Source organism: Eumetopias jubatus, unplaced genomic scaffold (genome assembly GCF_037043125.1).
Source record: "Eumetopias jubatus isolate StellerSeaLion01/CBP00866 unplaced genomic scaffold, mEumJub1_p1.0 scaffold_10, whole genome shotgun sequence".
Lineage (NCBI taxonomy): Eukaryota > Metazoa > Chordata > Mammalia > Carnivora > Otariidae > Eumetopias > Eumetopias jubatus.
In genome coordinates, this window is record NW_028274816.1 from 62,094,785 (window position 1) to 62,117,072 (window position 22,288).

Sequence of the window (22,288 nt, forward strand, 5' to 3'; positions counted from 1 at the left end):
CAGGGACCCAGGGTACAGGGTCAGCTCAGCCTCCCAGCCCCAGGTCCCAGAACTCAAGGCCCGAGGAGGCCATGATGCAGGGACAGCTCAGGCCCCCAGCCCCAGGACCCAGAACTCACAGTCTGAGCAGGAATCTTAAACGGTCTTTATTTATTTATATTTGCAATATGAAATAGAAGCTCGGCACGAACACACGCACACTCACACCAGCCTGGGGAGAGGGAGCTGGGACAAGGTCACTTGGCAGCTGGGCTGGACCCCAGATCCTTGGGCATGGGAAGGGGACCCCAGCCGGACCCTTGCCAACCCCCCGCCCCGGGGTCCGTGGGAAGTGCGGGGGGTGGGGGGGCGGTCTCAGTGAGTGCATCGGGGCCTCATGGGAATGTCACCTGGGAGACCCCCTTGGACGGGGACCGCCAGCTCCCATAGAGCCAACAGGGCCAGGCAGAGGGTCCTTTATCTCCCAGCCTGGGTCAAAGTGCAGGGTCCAGGGCAAGGGTTTGGGCAAAGGCACGGCCCGCACTCGAGCCCTCCCCGGAGGTGGGCCTGGGCCGAGTGTGGGTGTGGGCATCTGCACCGGAGGCTGGGGGCATGGTGGGAGGGGAGGGCAGACAATGACCTTGGGACCCCAACACAGCCCCCACCGAGATGGGATGAAGGTCCCACCTGCTGCCTGCCCGGCCGGGCCTCCTCCTGGCTCTCCACCCACCCGCTCTCGCTCGCTCTCTCTAATATATAATATAGGTCTCTCTCTCTCTCTCCTTTCTCTCTATTCAATTCTGTTTCTTTATTTTAGGAGACAAAACTCCATAATTTCTTTTCTCAGTGCAAATGGGGGTGGGTAGGGGCCGGACTCCCTGGCACCTGGCTCCTGGGAGTCCAGAGGAGAGAACGTGGGGGCAGACAGGGTGGGGATGCGGTGATGGGGCAACAGGGCCATCGTGGGACCCGCCCTGCCCCCACTCGGGCAGGGTCCACGTGGAGTATGGAGGATTTAGCCGCCACCACCAGGACCAGGCAGTTACCTGGGAACCGAGAGGAAGACTCACGTGAGGAACCTGCTGCCCCGAGGCCCCCCACCTGCTCAGCCCCAGCCCACCTGCTACCCACCCAGCCCTTGCCACTCACTGGGAGCCCAGGGGTGCTGGCCCTCCCGGGGCAGAGCCGTTGGGCATCGGAGGCAGCTCGAGGGCCTGGGCACTGTCAGGGGAGAGGGACACAAAAAGTTCAGGGCCTCCGCCACAGGACACCAGCTGCCCTGGAAGGCCACCCTGCGCTCACCTCTGGCTCTGGGGGAGCCCCGAGGGCTCTGGGCTCTTCTCCCCCTCTGTGGTCCGCGGGTGCTGGCAGGCCCCGGGGGCTGGGACAGAGGTAGCAGGGTCTCTGGTTGCACTGCGGGGGGGGGGGGGGTGCAGGGTTATCGGCACCGACACCCTCCTCACCCCTACGCCCCCTCGTGCCCGCAGGGAAGAGTGCTTGGCCCAGGACGGTCCGTCCCATCAGAGACCCCGGGAGCCACCGCAGGCAGGAGGAGCTCACGGTGGGCTGGGAGGCGGGCTCCACATACCGCCTGCCCATTTCTGGAAGCCTTTCTGCCCCCGGGGCTGAGCAGAGAGCCCTGAGCTCCAGGGGCCTCCAGGGCAACCCACACGTGGGGGGCGTGGGCACGGCACCGGACCCTCGGCTGCCATGAAGTGCCGAGGCAGTGGTGCAGACCGGGGAGGGGCGGGGGGGGGGGGTCCCACCTGGGCCCCACAGAGCAGCTGTGAGGCCGGGCCCACCAAGGGATCCCCTAGAACAGCTGCTCCCCAGCTGGTCACCTGTCCAAGGAGCTGGGGTTGGAGCGCGTCCCTCTGAGTGTGGCCTGGAGGTTCCCAATGCCGACCAAAGCCTGGCAGGGGGCTGTGCAGAGAGAGGCCAGGAGACACGAGGCTCAGCGAGCGCGGTGCTGGCCTGGCGCCTTCTGCGGGCGCACGGCAGGCGCGCCACGGGGCGAGCGGGCGGGGCTGGGTGGCGGCACTCACCCGAGGGCTCTGCTACTTGGCTGCCGTCTGAGGCTTCCTGAGGTGCTGACGGGGATGCGGGGTCCTGAGACCTGGGGGGAGAGAGGCAGCCCCGAGGGCCCGCTGGGGTCCGCGCTCCAGCCCGAGGGACCCGGGCCCGGGCGCGCCCGCCAGCGGCCTCACCTGAGCTGCAGGGCGGTGCGGGCCGCAGGGCCGGCCGGGCTCAGGGCGGGGAAGCCCTGGGGTACGCCGAGGGACCCCTGTGGGGCGAGGAGCCTGGGGCTCGGCTCCTTCTCCCCAGAGTCTCGGGGGCCGGTCAGGGCGTCTGTAGGCACTGGGTCAAAGGTGGCTGTCCAGCTGGGGCCTGGCGGGGGCGGGGGGGTGAGCACAGGGGGCAGACGGCCTGCGTGCACCCCGCCGCGGCCCGCCCTGCGCCTTCACCCACCCGGAGGCTGCGGGCCGGGGCCAGGGGGAGAGGGGGACCCGCTCCCCGCACCAGCCGCGCGGCCATCGCCGTCATCGTCATCGTCGTCCTCGTCCTCGTCCTCGCCCTCGCTGTCTGTGCTGCCTCCGCTCCTGCCGGGAACCGCCCTCAGCGGCTATTCCGACCCAGGGATGGGGGGGCGGGCGGGGGGGGGCCCCTGCCTGGGCCGGGCTGTGGGAGGGCGGGTGGGGAGCCCTGCCCCGCCCCAGAGGCCCCTCCGGGGGGCCGACCCGACCCTCCACCCGGCGCTCGCCCTCTGCTGCGGGTGGCCCGAGGGCCACGTCCAGCGCGAGCAGGTGCTCTGCCCCCACGGCCCGAACGTGGACTAACGCGCGGCCCGAGCCCGTGGGGAAGGTCCGTCTGGCCCACACGCCCACCAAGCGGGGAGCGGCCGAGCGAACCACGTGGCTGCTGGGAGCCGGCCGCCGGCCGCCGGCCGCTGTCTCTATGGTCACTGACGGGAGAGGCACCCGCGTGCACGCCGCTGAGCACGGTGGACGATTCACAAGGACACTCGGCAGACGGGGGGGGAGACAAGGGGCATCTCCCCAACCCACAACCCACAGCACGTTAGTGCTGGAAGACCCGCTGTCCCCCCAAGGTCAGGAGCAAGACGGCGGCCTCCTCTGCTCGGGACACAAAAACACGACGTGGAGAGCCTCCGGACCCGAACAGAAGGGGTGAAACCCTGTTCGCAGATGGCCTGACTACAGACAGGACACCTCAAGGAATCCGTTAACTGTTACGGTGAGTGAGTCTGCAAGGCCCAACGTCGACGTACAAACATCCACCGTATTTCTGTACGCTTGGGAAATCTCAAAGTTCCACTTGCGTAAACAACGCAGGAAAAACTTGAACAAAGGAAGCACAAAGCTTGTTCTCTAAAGCTCATTCTCTAAAAAAAAGACCTAAGTAAATGGAAAGACGTTCCCCGCTCAGGGACTGGAAGATGGAATGCGGTTCCCGGGCCCCCGGGCTGACGACGCAGGTTCAGGGCAGGCCCTCCCGAGCCCAGCCAGCTTCCTTGCTGAAATTAACCAGCCGATCCTGACAGTCCCACGGACTCTCGAGGGGCCCGAGCAGACGACCACGTTGGAGGACCCACTTCCCAATTTCAAGCCTTACTACGACACTCGTCGAGACGGGGGTGGGGTGGGGGTGGGGGTGGGGTGGCGGGTGGTCCCAGAGAGGCCAGAAGCCGAGCCGCACTCGTGCAGCCAAGTGCTTCCGGCCAGGGCACCAAGTGCACTTGGTGGGGAGAGGCTGGTGTGTGTCCAACTAGAGAGGCCGGGACGGCGGCATTTGCACCTGCAGGGGGAAGCCGGACCCCACCTCACACCACACACAAGACCTTAGCTCAAGACGAGACCGAGAAGCGAAAAACAAGAACGAGCACTATCACGCTCTCGGAAGAGAACACAGGGCGAACCGCGGCCTTGGGCTCACCGGCTGGGCCACCCAGCAGATGGGACACACGCGCACAGGTGCCCGGGCAGTGGACTCACGAGTGGAACAGGTCAGGCCCACGCCAGCCTCAGGGGCACAGCGGCCAGGTGCCAGCATGGGACGGGGGGGGTGGGGGGTGTAGGATGCAGACACCTGGGTCCCGGGGGCAGAGGCCCTGAGCACTGAGTGGGTGGCTGTGGGGCCAGCTCACCCACACTCAGCCCGGCTCCCCCGTTACTGGCACGAAGGCACAGAGGGTGGACGGGAAGACCTGAGTGCGAGCTGACCGGTGACAGCAGAGGGGATGGACGGATGCACACCTGGGCTGGCCGCACAAGGACCTACCGGCTTCCCGGCCCCACGCGGGCTGTCGGGCCCTGCCCCTCACAGCTGAACTCCCCCGAGTGACACACACACTCCCTCACTTTCCCCCTCCACCCGGGCTCGCAGACTCACCGCACAGCCGAGGGCTGGCCCCGGCGGGCCCCCCGGGCCCCAAGCTGGCCGCCCTGCCAGGCACCGTCCTCGTCGTCAGACCCCCCGGAGCCCTGGCCCTCGTCCTCCTCGTCCTCGTCGTCAAACTGCTGGATGCGGTCCTTGTAGCAGATCTCCAGCAGGTTGGCGTTGGGCTGTGGGGTGCGGGGGTGGGTGGGGTGGGCAGCACCGTCTGCGGCGCGGCTCCCCCCCGCCACCAGGGACGGGCAGCACTCACGTTCTCGTCGTCGGCGTTGAGGGAGAAGGTGATGTTGGCTGTCTTGTCGAAAGGCGCGCTACGAGAGAGGCGCAGGGCGGTGAGGTGGTGCGCCCGTGGCCGGCTTCTCCTGCGTCCGCTCGACGCACCCTCGCCGCCCGCCCTCCTGCACCTGCGAGTCCACCTACTAGCTACAGTTCATCTGTGGCCTCACATCAGCGCCGGCGCCCACTCCGGCCATCTGCGCAGCTGCCGACTGGCAGCAAGCAGCTGAGGGCACCCACCTGCCCCAGCCCTCCCACGGATGCCCCGAACGGACGGGAGCCTCAGCCCGGCGCAGCCGTTGGGGTGGCCCCAGGCGGGCCACGGAGCATGTCGCGTCTCAACCTGGTTCTCTCCGCGCTAAGACAGAGACAGCATCTACCTGGACAAACCGCCGTTGGGACTTAAGGCCACCATCCAGGTGCCCACCTCCACCAGGAGCAAGAGTTCAGGGCTCACCGGGCCTCCACCCATCGGGGCGGCAGCCGGGAAGTAAGCCAGAGGCGTGTGCAGCTCAGCAGCCTGTGCCTGCCTCTGTTCTGCACTGCCCTAGGCCCCCAGGCCTTCAAGTCCAAGAAACAACACTGAAGGAGACGCCGGCCACGGCCGGGGTGTGGCCGTCACCCTGCCCGTCTCCAGCAGAGCCTGCAGCGCCGCACACCCAGACACTGTCTCTGGTCCACGAAAACCCCTCCAAGCGCAGGGCCACACAGCCCGCCCCAGCCCAGATACCCAGTCTGCAGCTGGGATCCTGGACTCGAGGCCCCCCGAGGGCAGGGGCGTCCCCCGTCTTCCACTGAGGCCAACAACACCCCCTCCCTTGACTCCACCGTCTTTCGGAAAGCACAATTCCTGCGCTAACTACGGACAGGAACTGCTGATAACCGCCTGCTTCATACTCCTTTCACGGCCTGTGACCTGTGTCCTTTGCCCACTTTTCCTCCGGGGCTGTCAGTCTGTCTGTATGGGGGTCCGCACTCTGTCCCCATGTTCTATCATTTGTCTGGTTCAGGAAATGCTTGGCCACAAAGGGCCACGGACGGAGGGGAGTCCACAAGCTGAGTGCTGCCTCAGCGTCTGCGCCGTGCAGACAAGCTCGCGCACGGCGTCCTCTCGACCTCTCCTGCCAGAACGCGCAGAGCCGGGCAGAGCGGGGCCGGAGCCCAAGCGCGGCCCCCGGGGTCAGGGCGGGGCAGCCGACCCTGGCAACACGAGTCCTGCGGGGCAGTATCTTCAGCCCCAGGGCTATAAAAATACTCATCTCCTTTCCGTTCTAGAACGCTTCATGGCTTTCACGGTTTTTATAAAGTTTTTAACCCCACCGGGAATTACGTGATAAAGGAGACAACACCGTTTCGTCCACAAGGACAGCTGGCTGTGCCAACACCATCCATCGAGCGGTCGGTCCGTCCTCCCTTGGGCGGGGTCTGCTCTAGGGCCCCGACCTTCCAGGCACTGGGCACAGACACAGATCTCACGTCTGCCCCCAAAGGGACCTCTATCCAGCAGGACAGGCTGGCAGCTGACCAGAGCCCGTCACGGTGCCCTCCCACTGAGCTACACAGGGGCGATCCCGCTCCCACACCAACCAGCGCATGCCTCAGTCTCCCCAGCTGTAAAGAGGCTCCTCAGCCCTGAGCACAGGGTGATGGTGGGCACACGATGGGAAGATGCCTGAGCTGTGCCCGGCGCACAAGCACTGTGATGAAGCGGACGGGGACCCCAGGGGCAGCTGAGGCCCCTCTTGCCTGTCCCCGGGCCCCAGCCCGCCCTTAAGGGGCCAGCTGGGCCCCTCTCCACCGGCTTCCTGCACCATCAGACTAGGAACACTCCTGTCCTGCCCTCCGGTGGTCCTTCCGCTTTCCCTCAGAACGTCACAAACTCCTTCAGAGTGACATCTTCTGCTCTGATGGCTCTCCCCTTAGCGGCCTCGCAGGGTGAGCTCCCTCCCAGACCATGACCTGGCCACCTCGCTCTCACTCCAGGCCCTCAGCCACTGCCCCGCAAGGAGGGGGCAGAGGAGCCAGGACTGGCCCCCGTCCAGGCTGAGCGCAGACGCTAGGGCCGGCAGGCCAGCCACGCGTGGGAGCAGGGAGGACAAGGCAAGGCGGGCGGGAGAAGCCGCAGGGCGGCGCTCCGACCTGCTGTCTCGAGCCCCCGCCCTCCCACAGCAGGCCGCACTCACTTCACACTCTCCTCCTGCTCCCCAAACTCCTCGTCATTGAAGCCGAAGTGGTCGATGAAGGCCGAGGTCATGCGCTGCATCTGGAAGTCCATGAAGGCCTGCGGAGGGGCGGCGGTCAGGGGCGGGTGGGGCCGGGAAGCCAGGGCAGGGCAGGCCCCCAGCGCCTGCTGCGCAGCCCACCTGCTGCAGCACCGCCTCCTCAGGGAAGTTGAACTCCTTGAGCCGGTCGTCCTCGTCGTCGCTGGAGGAGTGCAGGTGGTGGGTGCTCACCTGGGGCGGGGGGCGGGCGGGGGTGAGGGCCGGGATGGGCAGGGGATGGCTGTGGGGGGTGCGGGCAGAGGAGAGACCCCACGACACAGGGCGGAGGTGCCTCACCAGATCCACGGCGTTCTTCTTGTTGGTCTCTGCCAAGGGGCCAGACACGAAGGCCTCCCACCGCTCCTGCTGCTCTCCCGGCAGCTCTGCTCAGTGGGGAGGAGACAGGGCGTGAGGGCCCCTGGCCTGCACCCCTGCCCCCCCCCTGCCCGCAGCCCTGGCCCTCACCCTTCAGCAGCCGCCCCAGCTGCTCGGCGTTGGGCCCCTTCTCCGTGTTCTGCACCACAGCGTTGGCCAGTCTCGTCAGGTGGCCCATGTAGCCTTTGCGGGGGCCCCCGGCAGACCTGGGTGACATCAGAGGCCACAGCTGGATCGGCCCGTGCGCCTGGGCCCCCCCCCCCCCCCGCACAGGCGGTCCCGGGTGCTCACTGCACGAGGTCATTCTCCTCCCAGGAGGTCAGGATGCGCTCCACCAGGCGGCACTGCTGCAGCAGCTGAGGGAGCAGAGGGGCCATGGGGGCAGGGCCGGGCACGCCCCTCCCAGACTGCCTGCGCCTCCCCTGCACCCCCAGGACACGTCCCCCGGGCCGCTCGGTCTGTTCGGCTCCCACTCTACCTCCACCCTCCACGTACACGGCAAACCTGAAGTCACCCCCCCCCCCGCCGCCTCCCACCAGTGACGGCCACGGATGCCCAAGCGGCCGTGCTGCTCAACAGCTCCTCCCCGAGGCCCTGGGCTCCATCCCAGGAGACACCTCCCCTGACCTGGCGGCCGTCACCCCAGAGGATACCCACTGCCTCCCAAGGGCGCCCCTACCTGCACTACCTGCTCAGCACCCTCCGTCTCGCCCAGACGGACCTAAGGACAAGGCTGAGCCCCTGGCCCCCGCCCATGAAGCTGCCTAGCAAGCACCGGCAGGGGGACCCGGGGACAGAGAGGGGGGGCCCGGGAGCCCCAGCTCACGTGTTTCAGGACGGGGCTCGGGGCAAGTATCTCAAGGCCACTGTCGGAGGGAGGTGCAGTGCTCAGCAGGGCACTCACACACAACTCCACTTGGGCATGCAGGAAGTTGTTGAACATATAGTGGAAGAAGAGGTCCTGGGTGGGGGCACCGCAGGCTGGCACCGAGAGGCCCCTCCACCCAGCCCACCCTCTGCACCCCACCCAGGGGCCGCCCTGTGCCCCCGACCCTCCCCACCCCCCCTCTCCCCACCCAGGGCCCCCTGCACCCCGCACCCCTCCGCACCAGCATGGTGTTGGGCACGTCCAGCGCCAGGAGCTCCTGGGTCAAGGCCGCATCGTTGGCGCTCAGAGCACTGGCCAGCAGCTTGACCACATGCAGCCGGGTGTTGCCCAGCGGCGGGGCCAGGCTGCCCCACGTAGTTCGCAGCGGCTCCAGCTATGGGCACAGGGATGGCTCAGCACTGCCCAGAACCATGGGCCACCCTCCCTGACACCCTGCCTCCTTGGCCTCCCGGCCCACCTCGGGGGGCTCAAGCAGGAGCTGGTGGAAATGGCCGAGCCGTGGGCGCAGGGCGTGCAGGACGCCCACACTGGACGTGGTGCTGTCCAGGGTCGCCTGGGCCAGGAGCTCCAGCTGCCCATCCACGCTGCTAAAGAAGTTGTTCACGGTCACAGACTCGGACCTGCAGGAGGGAACAGGAGGCAGGGCCTGTGTGCCTGATACGCACTCGTGCGGCACATCAGGAAGGGACACGCTGCTCCCCAGCAAAGTGCAGCGCAAGGCCCCATCGTTTCAGGCAACAACCGGCCTGAAGGGCCCTGGATTCAGCCAGCTCAAAGCTACAGGCGGTATACGTAGCCTCAGACAGGAACAGAGGACTCCTCTCCCAGGACCGAGTGACCACCAAGGACGAGAGACCACTTGCAGAGGCTGTGTCCCCACGACCTTCACCTCTGAATGGAAGGGCAGGGCTCCAAGGGATGGCACGGCCACCCGGGGAGGCTGGCCCCCCTCACCTTGGCCTTCTGGGCTCCAGCAGGGTCAGCAGCACCTGGATCCCGCTCACAATGACAGACTGGCTCTGCTCCCCCTCCAGCATGTTGCTCAGGAGCTGCTCGATCGTCTCCTGCCTGGGACAGGGGTCAGGACAAGGGATAAGGGCGGGGTCGGCATGGGGGCCACGCTGAAGGGCCCTGGACAGCTTCCCGCCCTGGGTCTCGGAACCGCAAACCCACTTCTCCAGGGTGGCCAACAGCTGGTCGGGCTCCGGGCTGTCCTGGACCTGGATCATCTGCTCCCGGCTCAGGCGGATGATGTCGCACAGGGACTGGGATGCATTGGAATGTTGCTGCGCAGGCAAAGAGAGAGCTGAGGACACCAGCCGAGCTGCTGGGCCCTCCGTGTCCTGCTTTCGAGACTCCTCGGGAGCTGACACCTGGCCCTCAGGACCGAGAGGAGGGTCACACAGACAGGGACACGGGTGCCGAGGGAATGGACACAAGGTACCAAACACTGGAAGAGGACACGGCGAGGAACTGAGAGAGCCCGGAAAACTTTCTGCAGAAGAGGGCATCCCACACCCCACACCATCTGCTGCAGCCCCGGGGCGGGGAACGACCCCAACGTCCACCGACTGGTGAGCAGACAAGCTACTGTGAACACCCCTCAGCCTCAGGATGGGAGAAGCACACGGATGAACATGGACACCTGGTGCTGAGGCAGAGGCCAGACATGCAGACCAGGTACAGTGTGACCGCGTTCACGCGACAAGTCCAGCAAACGCAAGCCCAGAGACAGAACACTGCCTGGGGTGAGAGGGGGGCCACAAGCGCAACAGTGACAGCTGAAGGGCACAGGCTTTCCTTTCTGGAGAAATGAAAAAATACTCCCAGATCCACGCGGTAATAACGGGACAATTTTGTGAATACGCTAAAAGCCGCCGTGTACTATACTTTAAACAGCTGACCCCCATGGTACGTAATCCCTATCTGGATAAAGCTGTTCCAGGAAAAACCAAGAAAAAATTTGAGCAGGACTCCAAGTCTAACCCAACAGGCAGCTACCAGCGCCCACCTGCGCAGACCCCAGACCCGTCCAGACCCCACGGGCCGCACTTCAGAGCCCGTCACGGATGCCCCCGGCCCCCTGTCCCTGGGCCTGCGTGGTCCTCACCCTGCTGGCTGCATGCCTGGGGTACCTACCCGCACCCGTGGAGCTCTGCTCTGTAAGCCAGCAGCCCAGGAAGACAAGGTGAGACCCCCCGGGCTGCAGCGAGAACGTGGGGCCTCTGCATGGACTCGCTCAAGGACAAGCAGGGTGTGCCCAGCAACAAGAGACTCAAGAAGCTGCCAGGTCCCAGTCAGCAAAGGAGTGGGGAGCAGGGAAGGGGCCCCTGGAAGGCTGGCATCAAGGGGGCCAGGCTGGACCCTGGAGTCTGGAGACCCTGGCCAGACCCCTGACCCATCAGGAGACGCTGGGCCAAGCTCCTGGCTCACGAGACACGCTCCCCGTGCGCGGCAGGAGCCCTGTCAGTGAGAGACTGGAAGGATGCGCACACAGCACCAATCGCTTCCTTCCTCGACAGTTCACCTTCCAGAGAGGGAGGAAGGGGTGAGGCTGGCGTGAAGCACAGACGTGGGGTAAGAGGCCGGGCCACAGCTGGGCGAGCAGACAAGGAGAGGACACTCACATTGTCATCCTTTGACGGGTGGATCTGTTCTATGAGCCGCTGCACAATCTTCTCCTCATTGAGCCACTGCGGGTGAGAAGGAAAGTGGGTGTCCACTCACAGCCCGCCCTCCCCGGCAACCCCCCCAGCCCAGGGCCCTCCTCTGGCCCTCCCTGCCCCCCCATAGCCCCACGCTCACGTTGACCACATCCTGCCTCAGCTGTGGACGCTCCACGCAGGTGAGGAGACGCAGCAGGAGATCCATGATGGCCGAGGTGCCGATATGCTGCAGGAGCAGGTCCACGAAGTCGTCCTTCTTCCGCAGGAAGGACACGAGCTAGGGACAGAGGAACAGCACACGTCACATGGCGGGGCCCGGGGCCTGTGCCCGCCTGCTCACCTGCCTGCACACCGGCCGGGGCCTCGGGTCAGCGGTACCTGGTCCGTCTTGCGGTTGATAAGGATGCCCATGACCTTGCTGAAGAAGCTGGCCAGCAGGGGGTTGAGGCTGCTTCTACTCTGCAGGAAGCCGTAGAGCCGGTTCAGGAGGGACTCGTCAGCGCCCAGCGCGTCGTTGATCTGGGGCACGTCTGAGGTCAGGATCTCACAGGCCACGCTGGGGTACCTGGCGGGGGGGGGGGGGGGCGCGGTTCACATCCAGAAAGGGTGGCCGATGCCAGGGAAGCAGTCTGCCCATGCCCACCGCCCCCCACGCCCTCCTGTTGGAACCCACACGTGGCTCCCACGGCCCCCAGGGCTCCAGCCGACCTTCCCTGAAACCCCACTTCATCCCTCGCCACCCCTCCTGCACCCGCACAGGCCCAGCAGCCCACCCGGGAGGCACCAGGAGCAGCAGGCCGGGGCAGCCCTGGGGGCCGAACAGGCAGGGGCTCACTTGTAGCGCAGCCGCTCCTCGCCACTGGCCGGCGGCTCCTGGGTGACCCAGGCCACCATGGCCTGCAGGTGCGGCGGCTGCAGCAGGAAGTCCAGTAGCTTCCGGTTGACGACCTTGCACTCCTGCAGCACGTCCTCCTCGTCCAGGAGCTCGGGCAGGCTCAGGTCCTCCCGCTCCAGAAGTGTGTCCAGGTGTGAGCTCGTGTGCAGGTCAAACTTCCAAAACATGGCGCCCTGAGGGCAGGGCTGCCAGTCACACGCTGGGCTGGGCCCCGCCTGCCCCACACCCTCCACCTCAGCCACCGCCCGCCTGGACGACCGTGACAGCCTGCCAGGCCACCCTGGAGTCCAGGGGTCACTTCACAGCACAGGCCAGTTGCCCTGACCACCCCTCGGCCCCCAGGCCCCACAAAGGAGAGCCCTGTGCAGAGCCATCGTGACCCTGTTCCCCGTCTGGGCAGCGACCCCCAGGGGCGGGGCTGGAGCCGTGTTCTCCTGAAGCCTCCGGCATCGGACTCACTGAACAAACTCAAACGCCCCATGGCCGCCAGCCCGCGGCTGCTGTCCAGCCCAGCAAATCACCATGCCACATGCAGGGCGTGGGGCAGGGGCAGAGGGAAGTCTAAGATGTCCCCAGGCTGTGGCCGTTGCCTGGATGCTGCATACACACACAAACACACCCAACCCCCCACCCAGCGGCTGGACAAGGAAGAGCACAAGTGGGGGAGGAGGGCCTTTCGGAAGAGCCACTGATGGGGGCCCAAAGAAACCAGGACAGTCAGTGACTCGCTGGGGAGGAGGACAGGGCTGTCTCGCAGCACCTGCAGAACGGCACCCTGGTCCCCAGCCGGCACTGGGACCCTGCGTGCCCGGCCGTGGCGCTGCCCCGACCGACCCACCCCAGCACAGGTGGCTCGCTGCCGTCAGGAGCACCACACCACGAGCAACCACCAGGTGCCCCCTCTGCACACGCGCTCAGCCGCTCCTCTGAGGGGCCTACAGGCGCCCCGTCCACACCAGCGCGAGGCCTGCCCTGCACATGCCACCAAGCTCCCCGCCCATTCGTTCCCACTCCCTCCGTCCAACCCGCAGAGCACCCACATGCCCCTCGGAGGGGCTGTGGCCGCCCCACTGCAAGGGAAGTCGGGGGCTCCCAGCACCACACAGGCGCGGGCCAGAGCTGACATGTGTCACCTGCCTTGCGGAGACCACTGGAGGCAGAAGCCACGGAGGACAGACTGAGAGGCCCCCGGGCACCTCCCGGACCCACAGATGGCAGTGCCCCTCCTACGTGCCGTCCCTCGCCCTGTCTGCCCACAGCCCCCCCAACCACAGAAAGCTCGTCAGCCACAGAAGGAGCACCAGCCCGGAGCAGAGCACAGCTCTCGCCTGACTCAGGAAGCAGCCAGGACTTAAAGCCAGGGGAGAGCGGGGCCCGTGTGGCCTCGGGCAGGACGGGCCTTCTGAGCCTCGGTCCCTTCAAGACACCGCCTCCAGCACCAGCCCTTCCTCCCAGCCTCCGCAGGAGAAACTCACCTCCCAGCGTCCTCCTCACCCTCCGTGACCGGGAGCAAGTGGCTCTAAATCTGCAGTGACCCCGGATCCTGGCCCGGGATGGCTGCAGGTGGAGCGGAGGACTCGTGGTCAGGGAAGACAGCAGCAAGCGCCAGGCGCCAGTGGGGGCAGTGGGGACATCCCACAGGCTTCCACGCCCCGTCCCACAGAGACTTGCTCCTTAGCCCTACGCCCTTCACCCACGTTGGCCACTTTCCTGAAACACAAACTGGAGTGCCTGATGTTCACTCCTGGCCAAAAGCCCAAAAGGGCTCCTTAGGTCTCCACATTCGAGACCCCAGGGCCCGTCCAGCCTCCACTTGGACCTCCAGCTCCGCGGCGTTCACTGTCACACGCCTGCCGGCCAAGTCGGCCGGGTGTGCACACCTGCCTGACCCCTCGACAGGCCTGCCTCCCCTGGAACCACTCCCTCCCTGAGCAAGCTACAGCCTGGCTCCTCCCACGTCGTCCTGCGGTGCCATCTTGGGGTGCGCCACCCCAGCCTAGGCCTCTCCTGAGGAGGTCCCTGCGTGCGCCACGCTGGGCATCCAGGCCTCCCGGCATCACTCAACTGTGATGCCAGACGTGAGGGCCACACGCGGCGCTGGCCGCAGTGCTGACGGCGCTCTCAGGATCGGCTTAGCTCAGCCCACTCACAGCCACCCCCGAGGAAGGCACGGACGGCCCCATCTTACAGGTGAGGAAGCTGAGGCTCACCAAGGCAGCTGCCCGCCCAGGCCCAAGTCTGTGCAGGGTTCTGGGCCCAGGCCCCCACAGCCCTGCTGTGCCAGCACCCCCGCCCATCACTCGGCCACTGGAAATCTCAGGGCTTCTCTCCACCTGCTCAGCCCTCCCCCCGACAGGCCCCGTCACCTCTCCGGCCTGCCCTGGGCTCTCCACATTCCACTGCACAGGCTTCCAGGCAGAGCTGGCTTCGATGGGACCTGACCACGTCCGGTCTGTGCTCAGGCGCCCAGGGGCTTCCCTCCACAGTCAAATGCCGCCAAATTCTGCCCTGGCTGTCCTCACCTGCACCGACACACTGGCCTTTCTGGTTGCAGAGTACACCACACCTGGGTTCTTCTCAGCAACTGTGCTCTTGCCGTCTCGCCTGCACGGGACGCCCCAGTATCGGGCTCCTCCTCCTCCTCCTCCTCAGGGTCTCCTGCCAAGCACGTACCCGGGGGGGTGGGGGGGGCGGCGCAGGGCAAACAGTCCTGCGGCCCCACCTCCATCCACCTACACGACAGGTACGCCGGTACACAGCACACGTGCCCTGACCAGACAACGGTCCACACAGGCACCACTGTCCTTGCTAGGCCGACAACCTCATATGCAGTTCTTGCTCGGAAACACCAGCAGAAAAGCACCCCCTCTGCACCACCACGTGTTATCAGGCCCCTGCCCCTCTGAGGCAGCAGGTGACATTCCTGCCAGGACATCAATCCCACCCAGTCACCCCCCCAGCCATCTTTAAGCCACCGTCACACGGGCGGGGGGGGGGCAGGGAGCACTGGAAGCAAACATCATCCCCCCAACCCTGAGGTGCTCAGCGACCTTCCTTTGCAAGCCGGCTACTCCCTCCTTTTGCCCAGTTCCCAGCTCTTCTCCAGGAACCCTTCCACAGCTAATGGACATCCTCCCTCCCTTGATGACAAGGCCGTGACAGGGCTCATGCCACAGGTGAGAAAACGAAGGTCCAGCCCCACGGCACTGGTGGCCTGCGCGGGCACATGTCCTGAGCTGCAGGAAGCTGGGACGAGAACCGCCTCAACGAGCAGCCACCACCCAGGGCCACAAGGAGCTCTGTGGGGTGAGCACTCCACCTCTTCCCACATAGGACACTTTCATGCCCGACGAGGAGGCCAGAGGGTTCAAAAGGCCACCTGTGCAGAGTGAACGAAGCCAGTCACCAAGGACCACACGTTGCAGGACTCCATTTACAAGCACTGTCCGGAAGACGCAAATCCATAGACAAAAACAGGAGCTGGGGAAGCCGGGGGGCGGGGGGGAATGCCTCCTAACAGGTAAGGGATTTTCTTCTGGGAAAAGCATGTTTAAAATAAAAACAACCAGGGCGCCTGGGTGGCTCAGTTGTTAAGCGTCTGCCTTCGGCTCAGGTCATGGTCCCAGGGTCCTGGGATCGAGCCCTGCACCAGGCTCCCTGCTCAGCCAGGAGCCTGCTTCTCCCTCTCCCTCTCCCCCTGCTTGTGTTCCCTCTCTCGCTGTCTCTCTCTGTCAAATAAATAAAATCTTTTAAAAAATAAAATAAAAACAACCAAAAGTTCTGAAATTGATTGTCCACGTTTTTCTTAATTATACCTCAGTGAAAATAACCCACTACGGTGACGGCTGCACAGTTCTGAATATACCAGAAACCACTGACTTGTGCACTTTAAGTAGATGAATCACACGACATATAAATTACATCTCAACAAAAACCATGACCAAAAACAAAACCACAGTTGCCCAAGGCTGCGGTGACAGGGCTGGGCCCAGGCCTTGTTGTGTGTCCAAGTCACCGGGAGCTCCTACAAGACAAGACAGCAGCCTCCAACCAGAAGAGCAGAGGCACAGAAAGTGTGCCTAGGTTCCCCTCCCCGCCCTGTCAGTGTCCCGGAGCTAAGTGGGGGAGGGGGGCCCCCACAGCTGAGGGGCAGCGTGGGGACAGGGCCCAGCCCATGTCTCCTAAAACCCTGTGCACCCACACGGGCTCCCTGTCTCCACGCCAAGACAAGGAGGTGAAGCGTGATCATGATTCCCACTCGAGAGCCCCAGGGACGGAGCCAAGGCCACTGAGAGGCAGAAACAGGACTCGCCTGCCCTACTCTCCTGACTACAGGTGGAACTTCTTGACCCGCCCGCTTCCAAAGCACCTAGTTAGAGGGCCCGGGCTCCGGGCACCACCCCCAAACCTCCACAGCAGGTCCGCTTGGTACGGCAGGGAGGGCTTCCTTCCCCAAGCGGGCTTTCCAGAGAACTGGTGTGTGTGAGGGGGGGTGATGGGTGGGGCCACTCACAGTAAGACAGGAGGGTGCTGGGTGGTGCGGGGTACTCAGACCCAGGCAGCCCCTCAGGTGGCTCCTCCAAAAATCAGAGGAGCCTGCAAGGTCCCGATGCAAGCAAGTGGTGGTGGGCACCCTACAGACATCACTTCGCAAGCCCTGCACAGAACAGAGATGCAGATACGCGAGAACTAAACACACACACACTCTCAAGTGCTGACGGCCAACCCCATCTTCCCACTTAGCAGAACCTGCTGGAAGCCCTGGGGATGGGACGGACACAGGAGAGGGGGTTCCACTCTCACTCTCTAACGGGGTGAACCCGGCACTTGGCATCCCCACCTGTGAAACGGGGCCACGCCGTCAAGACCACCAGCTCAGGCAGGGGTCCCTGACCGCGCGGAAGCCCAGACACCCCTAGCAGGAGGGAAGGAGCTGGCCACGAACCCGGGGTTGACAGCCCTAAACACAGAGAACCTGGAGAAAGACTGCCCCCCGGATCTGCCTGGGCGATCCAGGCCATTCAGACACTGGCAGGTGCACCCCCACCCCCACCCCCACCCGTGCAACTTTGAGCAACCCTCAAGAAAGCGGAAGTGACTAGCACTGACTCTCAGCGGCAGTTTGAAAACCCTGACTCTGGCTGCAAACGGAAGAAGGGGAAACCGTAAGCGAGAAAGGAAGCCATTAAACACGAGAACGATCTCTCCCTCCACCAGCCTGGCACCATCACCTCCGGTTTCTTGCTCTGCTGGGTCACTGTTAGGCTCTGACACCAGCTGCCCTTTCAAGAGCCTGCCGGCCCCTGCCCTGGCTCCAGCAGGGCCTGGGGGCAGCTCCCGGTGCGGCCGCAACCACCGCCTCTATCTGTCCAGACACAGCTCTGCCTGCCAGGGAGCCCATGGGCAGGTCCTTCATCTTCCACCCTTCCTCGCCTGCCCTGGCCCCGAAGCACCCGGAAGTGGAGGTCAAGGGCACAGAGGCCTCTGGGAGGCCTGAGCTGCCACCCTCAGCCATCACAGGCCCACAGGCCGCTGTGAGGAGACCCGGGCTACGTGAGCCCTACGAAGGGAGAGAACCCACTACCAAAAGGCCAGCCCCAGCCCCTTGCAGGGCTCCACAGGCCCAAGGACGGTGAGACCACCTCCCTCAAGTCCCCCCAGCCAACTGTCCGTTCTCTGCCAAGTCTGGAAAAGGGGCAGGGGACTTGGATTCCAAGAACAGGGCAACAGTAATGGCGACCCCATGACCTCTGAGGAGGACCCCGTGTGTGTGTGCTGGATGCAGAACCCAGCACAGATGTAGCAGGGTGGACAGCAGGACACCCACGTGGGACAAGGGGCGGGCCCGGCCAGAGCCGGAGAGGACGATGAGCTGGGACTTTCCCACGGCTTGGGAAAGCCTGGGAGGGATCCCCAGTTAGGGGACAGCCCAGAGCACAGTCTCCCAGGGGAGGTGGCCACTCTGGTCCAACCCCGGGGATAGAATAATTAGGAAACAAAATGTAGACCCCAGGCCACGGGCCGAGGGGACTGAGAGCTCACATTCAGGACCATCTCCTGGATCAGTTACGGGTTCCCAGGAGGAAAAGAAAAGAACTAATAGACTCTGAAATAGCACTTGGAACACAAGGAGGAGCAGACTCGGTGTGCCAGGGTGATCCAAAGTCAGAAAAGCCTAGGCTCCAATCCTGCCTCTCCAAATTTAATCCCTGTGGCCTTGGACCAGGTCCTACCAGCACCGAGCCTCAGTCTCCTCACTTGGGAGACACCTCACAGTGACTAGAGGACCGCACCACCCACGGAAAAACCCATAAAACAGTGTTCAAAGAGAACACCGAGCTTTGGCCTGGAAAGGAGGGCGTGTCCCCACTCCCCACGTGCTGAGCCTGCCCTAGAGAGCTGGTGAGCCCGGGGATGCCAGGAAGGCCCTCTCTCTCACCAGAGCTCCCAGGCCTCTCTCACCTCATCTCTTGCGGCAACCCGCATGGCGCTCAACACTCCCGCCACACCTGACTGCTCGGAGGCACCCTCGCCTCTGCCCTGGCTGGCTGCTCCCTCTGCCTCCCCTCCAGCTCTCGGAGCCTGAATAGCTCCTCCTGGGTCCTTCAGGCTTCAGCACAGACACCACTTCCTCCAGGAAGCCTCCCCTGACTGCGTTAGGGGCCTGCTCCACGCTTCCACAGCTTCCGTGGTCACCCTATGACAGCGTCTGAGCGCTCTGTGACAGGATTCGCCTCTCCTGTCACCTGCCTCCCTCTGCAGAAGGCCAGACCGACAGCTAGAAACACTTGTTGAATTAATAAAAAACCGAAATCCAGAAGGGGAAAGTGACCGGCTCAAGTCACTTTCCACAGATCCTGGAAAAAACTGTTGGTGTTGGGGGGAGGGGGGGAACCAGCAGGTTCTCCTCTGATGCAGAAAAACAGTAGGGGACCCAACAAAAATCACCAAAAACACGAAAGTAAATCAAAATACACAGCTTGGAACACACAGCCGCTGACGGGTGGCAATAGGGCAGGTAAGACAAAAAACTACACGATGCCCAAGCAAGAGAGCAGGGTTTCTCCCCCGAAGCACTAAGGACATTCGGGGCTGGAAGATCCTCCTGTGGGGGGAGGGGGGGCGCTGTCCCGTGCACTGGGTGATGGCGAGCAGCATCCCTGGCTTCTACCCACCGGGTACCCAGGACCACCCCCCTCGTTGTTAACCACCGCCGACTCCTGCCATCGCCAAATGTCCCCTGGGGGACACAATCGTCCCTGAGGACCACTGCAATGGATGATCCCAAACCTAGTAATCGTTGTCAAAGCTACTGCCTTGCATTCCGCTACAGGCTTCCAGACAGTCCGCTGAACCCCCAGAGCCACCGAACGAGAAGGGCCCTGACGTCAGCACCAGTCTACACCCCACTCAAGTTTCTTTACAACTCTGAACCCCGCACCACACCTAACACAGCTTCCCTTGCAGAAACCTCTTGCCTTTCAGGCCGGTGTTCCTGTCGCCTCTGTGGCCTCTGCGAAGACACTGGGGTGTACAGGAGCGCACAAGAAAGGGCCCTAACCCGGAGGTCACGTTCAAGGGCCTGGACAGGCAGCGGCACCAAGGTCCTCCCCCTCCCCACACTCCTGCCGACCAGTCCCGGGCCCCCACCTTCATAGACTTGCACGTGCTGCTCCTTCCACCCGGAAGGCCCCTCTTCCCACTCTCCATCTGTCAAGCCCTCCTGGCCCTCCCAAACAGCAAGCGCCGGCGCTGAGCCAGCCTCACCGGCCCCTCCTCGGCCGCCCGCAGGCCCTGAGCTACCTCCATCACAACACCACTAATTGTGACCGGCCGGCCGGGCCTTTGTGTCCCCTCCCTCCGCCGCCTGCCCTCACAGAAATGGGGCCGCTTCCCAGGCCCTCCGCACACGTTCAGCCGGGCAGGGGGCAGGGAGCGCCCTACTGCTCCGGTGGGGCCGGAGCCCGGGTCGGGGAGGCTGAGAGCAGGAAGGGGGTGCTCCAGGGGAGGGGGCCGGGGAGGAAACGGTGGAGACGTCCCAGGGCTGTGGGGCTGGGTCCGAGGAGGGGAAGTTGGACTGAAAGAGAGACTGGGGAGGTGGGCTGCTGCGAGGAGACTAAGGAACTTGGGGCGAGGCGGGGAAGAGGTGTCCCGCGGACTGAGAGGGAGCAGGTGCGGGAGGGGTGGGGGGCCCGCGGCGGCCGCTCACCTGCGCGGGGGGGCGGCGGCTCCTCGCACTCGGGGCTCATCGGGGCGCCCCCCCCGCCCCGCCGCCGGAGGCTCCGGCCCCTGCTCAGGGGCCCGGTATAAGGGGGCGGGGGGCGGCGGCGGGGGCTCACGCTCGCGCACGCGCTTTCGGGCCTAGGGGAGACCCCCGGCGCGCCGAGCCGCGGGCTTCGGGGGGCGGCGCCGGCTGCGAGCGGACGGAGGCGGAGGTTCGGGGCCCGCCGGCGGCCGGGGGGCGCGGGGAGGTCAGCGCGGTCGCGAGGCCCGCGGAGGCCCTCGGCGGGGAAGTCGCCCCGGCTGGCCCGGGCCGGCCCGGCGCCGCGCGGGAAAGCAAAGGCCGGTCAGGGAAGACGCCTCCCTGCGCAGTCCGGACAGGCCGCGGCGCTGAGCAGCGGCCAACGGAAGCCGAGGCCCACTTCCCTGGCCGCCCCTTTCCCCAAACCGGCTGGGTCTCCGGGCTCTGCAGTCCGCTCGGGGCCTCCGACGCCCGGCTCCGTCCGCCACTATCCCACAATCCCCCAGCGCAGGGGCACGCAGGAAGCCCCGCCCACCCGCCGCCGTCCCGGTGCGCGGAGGCCGCGCGCCCGGGCCCGGCAGTGCGCGTGCGCGCGGAGGCCCGGCCGCTCCCCACCGGCCCAGCCGGCGCAGGGCGCAGATGCGCTTGCGCTGGTTTGGGCCAACGGTCTCTCCCCGAATAAACCCAGAATAAACCCAGGCGACCCAATGCGCAAGCGCCGTTGCACGCCGCCGGCGTTTCTCTACGACTCCGTTCCAAAGTGCAGAGTGAATCCTGCTCCAGGATTTCTCTTCCCGCTCGCTCCTTTTGGAAATCCATTCGCTACTCCGTCTCGTCCAATTATAGTCCTGCTTTGGCTCCAGGGTCCAGCTCCTGGGTAATCCACATCGGGTTTTCTCTCCAGCCAAGGCTGGGTGCTCCGATACCGCGCGGTTCTTGACGCCTTTTCGGCTGCAGGCTGACTTCGGTCCCACCTGCGTGCCTTTGCCCGGGCCGTGTCTTACTGTTGCTTCAGTGTCCCCACCTTTGATGTCCCCCATCCCCATGTTACAGGCCCACTGTAAGGATCAGACGAGCGAGTGCGTGTACTGAATCAACTTGCATCTTTCAACCACAGATTTACTTTTTTTTTAAATTTCAGAGACATTTTATTGAATCGTATGGTTGAGTACGTTTTCCTGTACTGGTTGTTTGTTCTCCGTTTCAAGGATGCCAACTATGCATTTGTCCTTCACATAGCTTCTCTCTCCTTTCTGTAACGATCTTTGTCATTTCCACATGTGTCCACTTATAATCACATGTCTCTTCTGGGCCTTGCTATTTCCACTGTATTTGTTGCATGGGACGTTTTTTGGTCCTTGTAACAGCTATCTACTGCCGTGTGACGGTCACCACCTGGGCAGCCTGGGTCAGGTTCACAACTTGGAGCTGCCATTGTGAAGGGTGGTGACAAGGCTGGTTCTGCAAGGCTGGTTCTGCTTCCCAGGTCTCTCATATTCTGGCACCATAGGCTACCGAGGCCACCATCTCCTAAGGAAAGGCAGAAGCACCTGAGGTCAAGCCCATCTTTTAGCACATTTCAAGTCCCTAGTTGTCTCACCTCGCTACCATCCGTTGGTCAAAGCAAGTCACACGATCAAGCCCAGAGTCGTGGGACAGGCATTTACACTGCACACCCCACGGGGTAGGAAAGTGTACCACTCTCACGGAGGTGGAATGGGAGGGAGCAAGTATTTCCTGAACAATCCACCACAGTCCTCTGTTTCCTTAGTTTTGCCAATCTTACCTTTTCATCTTTGAGGTTTTATTTTAAAATGGACCCAGGTTCCTATTGTTATTCAGCTTGAAGCAAGGGGGAGGCATTTCCTTCTGTTCCTTGAGTCATCTCTTCCTCTGTCACATTCTTTTATCTTTTACTCAGCATTTTGGGTTTTTTTCTGCCGATATGATTGCATAGTTGCCATATTATTTTAACACATAAGTTCAGGAACTGAGGGATGGGGGTGTAGCCATATTCAACCACCAAATGAAACCTGAGAAGTTGACATGGTCAGTCTGGAAGAACCGGGAAGCTGCAGAAGCTTTAAGGACTGAAATCTGTGTCTCCACCCTATCAGAACTCACAGGTTGACCATACTGTTATGTGCATTAGAACTGGAAGGGGCAGGGTGCCTGGGTGACTCAGTTAAGCGTGGGACTCGGTTTCAGCTCAGGTCATGATCTCGGGGTCATGGCATGGAGCCCTGGGTTGAGCTCTGTGCTCAGCGGGGAGTCTGCTTGAGATTCTCTCCC

The 22,288-nt window shown here is 64.0% G+C and overlaps 1 protein-coding gene across 4 annotated transcripts; it reads right to left on the bottom strand.

Moving 5' to 3' along the window:
• Window positions 1-130: 130 nt before the first annotated feature.
• Window positions 131-20,508, bottom strand: PPP6R1 (protein phosphatase 6 regulatory subunit 1). 4 transcript variants are annotated; one of them, XM_028095028.2, is made up of 24 exons: window positions 19,964-20,508; window positions 11,695-11,927; window positions 11,238-11,424; window positions 10,999-11,136; window positions 10,821-10,886; window positions 9,367-9,479; window positions 9,148-9,261; window positions 8,651-8,813; window positions 8,414-8,566; window positions 8,131-8,265; window positions 7,596-7,660; window positions 7,395-7,510; window positions 7,227-7,312; window positions 7,032-7,121; window positions 6,852-6,949; window positions 4,646-4,703; window positions 4,390-4,562; window positions 2,449-2,579; window positions 2,187-2,367; window positions 2,025-2,095; window positions 1,821-1,902; window positions 1,282-1,392; window positions 1,129-1,200; window positions 131-1,025 (listed from the first exon to the last, which is right to left on the bottom strand). In XM_028095028.2, exons 2-24 carry the CDS (start codon window positions 11,919-11,921, stop codon window positions 1,022-1,024), a joined length of 2,634 nt encoding a protein of 877 aa, XP_027950829.1. In that variant the 5' UTR covers window positions 11,922-11,927; window positions 19,964-20,508; the 3' UTR covers window positions 131-1,021. The 4 variants fall into 4 exon arrangements, with proteins under 4 accessions (XP_027950829.1, XP_027950827.1, XP_027950830.1 ...); XM_028095026.2 differs by lacking the exon at window positions 19,964-20,508 and adding an exon at window positions 18,217-18,487; XM_028095029.2 differs by lacking the exon at window positions 19,964-20,508 and adding an exon at window positions 13,230-13,298.
• Window positions 20,509-22,288: the final 1,780 nt, after the last annotated feature.

What these genes read in the sequence shown, in the direction of transcription:
- PPP6R1 (XM_028095026.2), bottom strand. Translation starts at nt 18,240, where the DNA reads ATGCGGGTTGCCGCAAGAGATGAG. An exon ending in CTGTTGGCCACCCTGGAGAA is followed by an intron (nt 9,262 to 9,366) that starts GTGGGTTTGCGG and finishes CCCCTGTCCCAG; the next exon opens with GCAGGAGACGATCGAGCAGC. An exon ending in TCCTGCTTGAGCCCCCCGAG is followed by an intron (nt 8,567 to 8,650) that starts GTGGGCCGGGAG and finishes CTGTGCCCATAG; the next exon opens with CTGGAGCCGCTGCGAACTAC.